This window comes from Clinocottus analis, unplaced genomic scaffold (genome assembly GCF_023055335.1).
Source record: "Clinocottus analis isolate CAN_PGR_092001 unplaced genomic scaffold, fCliAna1.0.p SCAF_22, whole genome shotgun sequence".
NCBI lineage: Eukaryota > Metazoa > Chordata > Actinopteri > Perciformes > Cottidae > Clinocottus > Clinocottus analis.
Window position 1 is genome coordinate 831,747 of NW_027175954.1, and position 9,669 is coordinate 841,415.

Genomic DNA, 9,669 nt, shown 5'->3' on the forward strand with positions numbered 1-9,669 from the left:
AAGACACATTTTAGTGTCTTGTTGTGTGATATGCTCATATTTCTTAAAATTGAAGAAACGATTAGAAAAAATGTTTTTTATTTATTTATTTTATTTAACAAGTAGTGTCTCAAATGTGTGTTAAAGAACATTCGGGGTGATATCGTGACACAAGAGGTTAATGGACGGTGAAAAATAATCGACATGTAGTGGCCTTTATGTTGAGGAGCTCCACTGAGGTTTTACATGTGAGCGTTTGATAAACAAGGAGCAACAAGGCAGTGACAAATCACACGTTTTCTAAAGTGTACAATTGTGCAACAGCAAGCATGAACATTTGCCAAAAACACTGAGGCAAGAGCTGGGCACGAGCTACAGGATGCACAGGTGTTTCCTCTGGAAGTGTATTCACTTTTTGAGCTGCTGATAACACAATGAACACGGCCACAATATTCAGCTTGTAAAATAATGTCATTCCGTGTCAGTCGTACAGTTGTTCTACGTTACTGCGCACGAGCACGGACGGACCGGCTGCTTTCCAGTCTCATGTTGAAACAACAATTTAACAAATGGAACATTTCTGGGAAGCATTTACTCGGTTCACCCTCTGCAGCGGAGTTCCCGTAAAAAGCCCCAAGGATGGAAAAAGCACCAAGAGTTGTGAAGGAGTCCAGCAAGCCGAGCGAAGAACAATCTCATAAACAGGAAATCTGTAATTACGTCCTGCAGGTCCATCAGTACTTTTTATGCTGAGGCAAGGTCACATCTTTCCAATGGATCATCACATAAGGCCCATCACATCATTAGGAAATAAAACATCTGATAATGTTTAATATTCAACATAATGATGTATGAATTTTGTGTTGGGTTAACACTGTCTCCGTGTGTTTGCAGCTACTTGAAAAAAATCCATTAACAATAGAAGAGACATCATTGTAGAAAGTGATCATTTAAATTTCTAAAAATAAACGTGGCCAAAGCATATATTTCATAATGGAGGTTTCGATGCATAGGTCATTTATTACTGCGCACACACACACACACAAAACACACACACACACACATGCACACACACACTGCATGCAAACGGAAACTGTTACAGTGCGGGTTGTGACAGGATGCTTTGAGTGGTTCAACACACAGCCGTGAAGTTCAGTGGGTGTTTTCACACGGTTATATTCTATTTACAACACATCTGTAAACAAAGTAATGAGGTCCAGTGCAGTAACACAACTGAGATACAGCAGAGAGAAAACAGTAAAGCAGCGTGTCCAACAGCTACACAGGATGTTTCAGCCACACGTGACCAAATCAGCACCAATCAAGATATATGGACGAGTTAAAATAGACGTTAATATCTTAAAACTCAACAGCCAGTCTGTATAAAAAGTATCTGTCATTCTCTACATCCATAATTAACACCCTGTACTTCTGCATAAAACCACAGCAGGAACTGGTCCAATGTCTTTCTTGCAACTGTGATATTTTATATTCACAGTCAACATTTCTGCAAGCCAGCTACTCGCTGACTCAGTGGTTCTGAAAACCAGTGAAGTGACAGTTTAATAAATGATTAAGAAATGCAGACAGAGGACAGTGAGACGCTGAAATGACGGCCACGGGGACAAGATCAGCGCTTTTAACACTCCTAAAATAAATTGAACTAAACTAAAAACACATCTTTTTCGACTGTAGCTTGAATAAGGACAGTAGCACTTTAGCAGCACTTAAATGTCTCTTACTGAGAGCACTTTGTAGTTGAACTTTATTAAAGAAAACTGTACTTTCTTGATTCTTGTTGTTCTGTTTGGACTCACGGTTGAATGAACTTATTGTAGGTCGCTTTGGATAAAAGCGTCAGCTAAATGAAATGTGATAAACTGAAATGATCTGAGCTGTTTACATCTCTCCCTAATAAGTGTAACAACGAGCCACATTGTTGCTTCACAGTAAACAAATCTATTATGCTAATAAGAGAGCTCGTGACTTTCAATATAAAGGTCGCAGAAGTTGAAACTTGGCTGAAACTAATTTGACCATTCGGGGCATTTTTATGTCATAGATAGGATCAGTAGAGGAATGACAGGAAAGGAGGGTGAGGGAAGGATGCAGCAGAGGTCCAAACACATCCCCACGCCTTCCTGCAAGGCTCACTCGACAGTGGGCACGGCAGAGTGCCGCTGGTGCAGGCTGAACACGTCCTTCGGGTTGTACTGTCCCATTCGATTTTGTTTGTAGCAATAGACGTATGCAAGCAAGCTCAAGATGGCGATCACGACAGCTGCGGCTACTATCACGGCGATTATGAGTACCATGTGGTTTGCTGCAGAAGGTCAGAGTGAAGAAAAAAAAGAGAGAATACCACACATCAGACCGACGCCGAATATGAAAACAGTCGCAATGAAACTTCCTTATTTGTGTCACGCGTGTGAGACTCAGTTCAACACTGTGACAGTCAAAAAAAAGGAAAAATAAAGCTCACCTTTGACCTTCACGTCCAGCTTCACGGCGACGGCCCCGATGGCGTTGCTGGCGGAGCAGGTGTAGTTCCCCTCGTCAGCAAAAGTTGCAGAGTCGATAGTGAGGACGCTGCCGTTGGAGGTTGAGGAGCTCCCCGGCGGGACCGTCCAGCTGTACGAGGGGCCGGGGTTTCCGACGGCCGAGCAGTCCAGTCGCAGAGGTTGTCCCACCTTGACCGTGATCGTCTCTGGATGCGACCACCCCTCCGGCTGAGGCATATCTGTTGGAAACGTGGAACATTTTCACATTCAAACAGATTGTCCTTGCTGCAGATATACAATTCCTCGCATAGAGAAGGGATGGAAAGTACCTAACAGTCTGTTTGTACACCCTCTATCAGTCTCTGCTATGATATACTTCATGCTCCAGCACATAGAGGAGCACAGGAGCAGCTGCTAGAGCTATGAGACTGAACTGAAACAGCCAAGTTGAGGGCCAGAGAACCAAAAGCACTAAGACGAAAGACACTATATTGCTCCGTTGAGACGAGGAAGTCTGTGGAGTCTGGTGATAATTATCTGTCTAAGTAGTCATGTGATCTACTGCCGATCAAAAATGTATCTGCCATCATTTCAAAAGAGAGCAACATAATGACCGACGGTGTCAAGATGATTGTGTTGATGTTCTGGCGTCAGACTCACAGAGAACGGTGGCGGTGATGGTTTGTGACGTCACCACTGGAGGGCGCTGCGGTCCGTCAGGTCCCAGTTCCAGCTTGGCTTCACACCAGTACTGGACTCCATCGTCTTCTTTGCTCGGGGTGATGTTTAGAGAGAAGGTCTCGCTCACTGGTTTCACAGATTTGTTGTCGGACCGCAGCTGACCCAGCGCTGTCCGACCTCTGTAGAAGGTCACGGTGAGGTTTTCAACAGGAGCCACTTCCTGCACCGCGCAGCGCAGAGTGTACCGCTGACCCTCGAGCATCGGCCCAGTGTGGTCACCAAAGCTGACGGACACGTTATCTGGAGGCTCTGTGGAGACAGAGAGTCAGAAACAACTGAAGGTGGTTTATTACTCACTGAGATGACAAATGATTGAATCATCGTAGCGTTTCTCAGCTTACGGTAGAGAGTAACGGGCAGAACGGTACAACACTGGTAATCAGTATTGTTGTTATAAAAGCACAAAGGAGACGTGATCCACTCCGTCAGTCGGTCGATTGTCCATGAAATCGTGGTTCCGTTCTTACTGCTGTTTCCCACAGGGCTTTCCAAATCATATATGTTGTTGACTGAGCAAGCATGCTGACACACAGAGCAGCTGGCGGAGGCCGGGTCACCAAACTTCACCACCAGTTTGGACGGAGTGAACACCGGTTTATCTGGACAGTTTTTATCTGCAACACAAGACGAATGTTGTGGTTACAGATACGCCGTTACAGCATTTTACATTGTGTAGTTGGGTTTTTACTGATCAAGATATATTTGCATTTCTACATTTCTAGTCACTAAGGATGTAGGTTACGGTTCATACGAAGGTCCCTTTTATTCTCCTGTGGTTACAAGAGTTCAAACCCGTTCACTGGAGGTCACATGTTCACCTTGATAACTGCCTGTAGTCTACAAGCAGTGTGGGTAAGTGAGTGAAAGTTAGCATGCCCGAATACAAATCAGCTTTTTGGGGGGCATGGCCATATTTATAAATGTGGACACAGTATACAAAGTTCACAATATTATGTGCAATATTCAGAATGTGAGTAAAGAGAGATGACAAATGGTACACAACTTCATCCAGAGGCACTATAAGACATGTGATATTAAAATACTGCAGTATTACTACAGTTACAGCAATTAATAAGGAAAGAAAAACAAATAAATACAAATAGTAATACATACATATATGATGAAACGTGATTTGAATATGTGAATCTTTTGAACAAGTTTTACTCCATTAAACTTGCTGAGAACATTAAACATAACGTTTAATAAAAACACGTGTTGTGTCATGATGTAAACCGCCATTAACGATCATTAGTATCACATAATGAGGGAGACGAACTGTTTCCATACAAAATGAAATAATCAGACCGCAACAGAAGGTGCAGAAAACTCACCACAGCTGGAGACGTGAAAGTCCTGCAGAAAGCTCATGAGAGAAACCACCAGAAAGATGTGACAGAAAAGCATTATTATTCCCGTGCAGGTCGGTCCTGTCTGCGAGTTCAAATGTCCGGTGATTGAATTAAAAAGCCCAACAACAGGAAGAGAGCGAGTGACTGAAATTGAAAGTAAAAGTCTTTAGACCAAAATAAACGTCCACTCCTCTATTTCCCTTGAGAGAGAGAGAGAGAGACGTGGGGAGTCTTCAGTCTCGCGCAGCCTGCCAGCCGACTGAAGGCTCGTCGTCATTACTAGAAATGGATAAGAAGCTGAACTGAAACCGGTCAGCAGTCAGGGAGGATTTCCGCAGTAGTTTTTGGGAAATTCCGGTATTGCCAGTGCAGTGGATGACATGGTTTCCATGACCCAGAGTGAACGTATGACGTCATTCAGCCTCTCAGCAGCCCCTGAACTAATGAACCCTAATATAAAAAACACATAATATGCAACCTAACCTGCACACAAGAGCTAAACATTTAGGTTGAACTTTTTTTTTTTTTTGCTTCTTTTTTTGGTGGGCTTTGGGAGAGGAAACCGGAAGCATACTGCCCTTATCTCCTTCCTGAAAGCAGTTCCTCCCTTTGGTGAGGGTCCTGCTCAGGAATCTGCTTTCATATCCACAGATTGCAGAACTATTGGTGACCTTTAACCTCTCTCACACGTGCTTATCAACGTCCTCCCCACATACACCAGATTTTCAGCTGCTTTCTCATTTTTGCCTCCACATATTTGTAATCTTTTTTCTTTTATTTATACCTCCCCTCTGCCTCCCCACCACATGCTTTCAGGCAGTACAAGGCTGGACTCCATATCAGCGGCACAGATATTTTAATGGACTTGGTGTCAGGAAAAGGGCATTAGAGGCACAGATAGGAAACCATCAGGGAACTGTGACAACGGAAACACCATAGTAGTAGTAGAAATAGTAGTAGTTTTATTCAGTCATTACATACAATACCACGAGTAAAGCCTATATACACAATATAATCTATAGTTATAGGCAGAAGCATAATGCGTATACATTCCTATACTAAATTCTTATCAATTAAATACTCTAAAGACAATAAGATATAGAAGGATATAAAATGTACAGGGGGGAGAATTTAGCTGCATATATTAGCAGAAATGGAAGACAATATGAATATGTTTTCTTTGGTATAGTGTCCTGAAATCAACAACCGTTGTGTCTTTGTTACCTTAGAAGGAAGTGTTTATAATGTAGAAAGCAGAACCTCGTCAAAGTGCTGGTTGCCATCTTACAGTTTTATTTCCTTTTTTTAATTTTCATCTAAGAAACACATCAATCGAAACGTTAACATGTAAAACACATTTTTTAAATAACACTTATTCACAGTTTTCTCAAGGAGTAAAGATACAAACTATTATCTGTTAAAAAAAATACAGGGAACAGACCGTTAGCTTCATTTAGCATAGCGTATGGAAGCTATGGAGGTATAGTCATCATGTAGAGTGGACAGTACTTGATGAAAACTGGGGGAAACAGATTAAAACCACGGGATGAGATATAATCTGTTAAAAATCAATCTTGAGAGGAGTTGGTTGACTTTCGGACAGAGCCAAGCTAGCAGTTTCCCCCTGATTCCAGTCTGTATGCTAAGCTAATCAAAACCAGCTGCTGCCTCGGACGTTAGCTTAATTTTTAGTGTTGTTTACATGCTTTAGGTTTTTGTATTTATTGAACAAACAAGATACAAGGTGTTAATTAGTGACATTTGAAGAGGCTGGTTAGGTACTGAGCTAGGCTAGCAGTTTCCCCCTTGACTCCAGTCTGTATGCTAAGCTAATGAAAACCAGCTGCTGTCTCTGACATTAGCTTAATTTTTAGTGTTGTCTACACACTGAAAATTATGTTTTTGTCTGTATTAAAACAAAACAAGATATGACATGTTAATAAGAGACCTTTAGAGAGCCTGGTTGACCTTTTAGCTGCCGGTTTCAACCTTTATTTACAAAGCTAACGGCACGGCTGCTGCTCCTTTGCTGAAAAACAGGTTCAGCAGGCAGATAAAACCCGGTGGTGAACTTCAATGTGTGTTGTCTATCATTCGGCTACTCGTTGACCTTAATAAGCTTGTCTCTGCACACTCTTATACACTCTGAAGAGAAATAAGAGTTTTAATCATGTTCCATTACAGGGTTAAAAGTACACAAGAACAGAGGAGAAAAGTTCATCATGCTCTTAAAAGTTCATCATGATTCTGCATGTTTATACATCTGCAAAGTTTATATGTGTGATAAGTTTATACGCCTGCAAAGCTTATACTTCTGCAATTTGCTAAGCGCAGCGCTAAGGTGTTAAACACTGTTACCTGAAGGTAGACACATTTCAGGAACTTGAGATGTACAATCAGTTTTTCAGACCAACATGCAGTGAAGGATGGGTTCCTGTTTCATATGCTTAGAGAAAACCAGCACGTAGAGGGGCCTCACACAGGCCGGAGGTACCACCTTTGCTCTACCGACACATATATTACCTTGATATGAAACACTCCAAGAGAAGGAGTGAGGATCTCATGAGCCAAATACATGTTTCCTTCTATTCACAGGCACACTTATTATCTTGTCACAAACAGAAGGTAGGGTTTCACGAAGTCTGCATTACCATTTTAGGATATACTCGTTTATGTAAATGATTAGCACGCATTGCTATTTTAGAACATACCCACTTATGTAAATGCTTATGGACTCTTCACCCAATAATATGTATTAGAAAAGACAAGTACGCACAAACAAGTAAGAAGGAAGGGTCATTGGAGTCAGATAAATACGTCCTGCTCTCAACGATCGGGGCTCTCTCTTCAGGGGAGCTGAGTCCAACGCCTTGTAGGTATGAATTTCATGTATGCTTTTGCTTAATAAACAATCATTGACTGTACTATAACCTGTTCTGTCAATTCTTGAACACAAAAGAAATGTCCTGTCAAGGCCAATTTCTCTTCAACTCAAAGCATTTCACCCCCAAAATGTGGGTCAACTTCACACAAATTGCCACAAAAACAAACCCGACTGAGCGTGTGCCCGAAATATTTTGCTAATGAGCGGAAAGAAGAAGTCCTCAGGAATTGTATGAAGGGATCGTTTTGATAATCGTCCAAATATGATGGAAAAAAAACACCTTTTAGTTGTATTTCAGTGGCTGTACGAACCTAAAAAACAGTCTTTTAAACTGTTTTGACCAGTTTGTAGTTTTTCCTCGCAACAAAAAACAACAATCAAAAGCGCACACACACACACACACATCATTGATGAAAATGTAACACTGTCACATCTCTAGTCATCTTTTGTCATCATCTGCTTCTTTTATCCATCACCATTAATGCAAAAAAAAGAAAGAAAGTAATTTCACTTCAAGTACAAGCAACAGAAATACTTTTCTTTTTCGAATATGAATACAACAGAATACTTTAAATATGTCAAATAGTCTCACTTTCTGTTGCAATGTGTGCGAGGTCTAGTTGCGTTTACTAGAAGAACATGTTCTCTGGATGAAGGTTGGCCGTGTTGCAGTAACAGTGATGACGTCAGAGCAGGAGAGACGTGAGCCTCAACAGTTTGACACGCAACATAAACAGCAACAGGACCTGCGTATGTTTCATATAATTTACAGGAATCTCCCCCCGATTCCTGTAAATCAAACCTCTCTTGTTTAAGTCCCTGCTAAATGTACTGAATGTGAATATGTTGCGTCTTTCCATATTTTATACATTGAAAGCAACAAGTTTGCCCTCGGTTACTTTCAATTGAGGCGTGAAGGCCAAACCGCAGTGTGTTTTTTTTTTTGGATGTCTTCAGGCGGCCAACACACCATGACTTTAAGTCCACACAATGCTTTTCCCCTTCATTAGGAAATGTCCCCTTAAGTATTTTCTTTTCCAGTTCTGCAAACTAAACAGAAGTGAAACATTCAAAATGCAGATCAGCTGACGTATCTTGAGAGGAAGTTGACTCTCGGTTAAATTTAGGTCCTGCACGGGTTTTTCAGAAGAAGTATTACGAAGCTGACCAGCGTCACTTCTGCCTTTCTCTGAAGTCCTGTACTTCAGTCATAAGCAATGCATTTAACTCTTAGTTACTTGTTTTCTTGGTACAAACTGAAATGATTAATTATTTTTCAGAAATAATAATTAATGATAGGTCTACAAGTTCTACATTGTTAAATTGATTTGATAATTATTATCTTTTTAATGTATTTATGACAGATTCCACATCTAGATTTGAGAAGTTACAGCCTTTGGATGTTTTGTGATTAACAGGATATTTTCTTTCCATTCTATCGACTTTGTTTCGTGCTTTTGATCTGCGGGCCGAGCTGCTGCATACAATCGCCCTCACATGTCACGGCAGGTGAAGGCCGGCGACAGACGGAGGCAAATACAGCCGCCAGGCAGACGGGTGTGAAGGGAAAAAGGTGAACAGGTTGTCAACAGGAGGAGGGCAGTACAAACAAACCAAACCAGGAAGGGCACGACAGGTGAGCAGGTCGGGGAACAAATGAAGAAGAAAAAATAATCCAGCAGGTCAAAACAGGCAACAAAGACAAACCGGAAGAGATCAGGTAAAGATAGCTTTGAGTGCAGACGGCTGCAAAATGCAAATGCACGAGCAGCGAGGACGCTCTGTCCAGCAGCAGGTGAATACTGAGGCGGGGCATTGCGCAATGAAAGGATGTAAGAATGTGGCTGAAAATAAATAAATAAAGTTGTCTTGAATTGAATTGTGACTCAAACTTATCACTCGTCCATTGTCCTCCTCTTTTCATTGCACTACATTGCAGATTTTCATCCACAATTACAAAATGCTATCATATAATTATATATAACTATATATATGTATAATGTGTATATTTCTTTTACATATAATTAGCTATGAATTAATAATTTTTACATGGTTGTAGACTCAAAAAGTATTCCACGCTGCATTTCACTGCATTTGCTGCTTGTAAGAAACAAAACCTTTGAATCCTTCCAGCATGACATGTCTAATAAAGACATGTGACGTTTCTCTGGAGAACTGGAGAGGTGAGTGGGGTGAGCTTTGTGCAAGTTACAAC

At 41.3% G+C, this 9,669-nt stretch overlaps 1 protein-coding gene across 1 annotated transcript; it reads right to left on the bottom strand.

Moving 5' to 3' along the window:
- Positions 1–114: 114 nt before the first annotated feature.
- Positions 115–4,673, bottom strand: LOC137793163 (cell adhesion molecule 4-like). The gene is made up of 5 exons (XM_068589161.1): positions 4,553–4,673; positions 3,563–3,835; positions 3,141–3,470; positions 2,462–2,719; positions 115–2,302 (listed from the first exon to the last, which is right to left on the bottom strand). Exons 1-5 carry the CDS (start codon positions 4,623–4,625, stop codon positions 2,130–2,132), a joined length of 1,107 nt encoding a protein of 368 aa, XP_068445262.1. The 5' UTR covers positions 4,626–4,673; the 3' UTR covers positions 115–2,129.
- Positions 4,674–9,669: the final 4,996 nt, after the last annotated feature.

What these genes read in the sequence shown, in the direction of transcription:
- LOC137793163 (XM_068589161.1), bottom strand. Translation starts at nt 4,625, where the DNA reads ATGCTTTTCTGTCACATCTTTCTGGTGGTTTCTCTCATGAGCTTTCTG. An exon ending in CATCACCGCCACCGTTCTCT is followed by an intron (nt 2,720 to 3,140) that starts GTGAGTCTGACG and finishes CGTTTCCAACAG; the next exon opens with ATATGCCTCAGCCGGAGGGG. An exon ending in GCTGGACGTGAAGGTCAAAG is followed by an intron (nt 2,303 to 2,461) that starts GTGAGCTTTATT and finishes GACCTTCTGCAG; the next exon opens with CAAACCACATGGTACTCATA.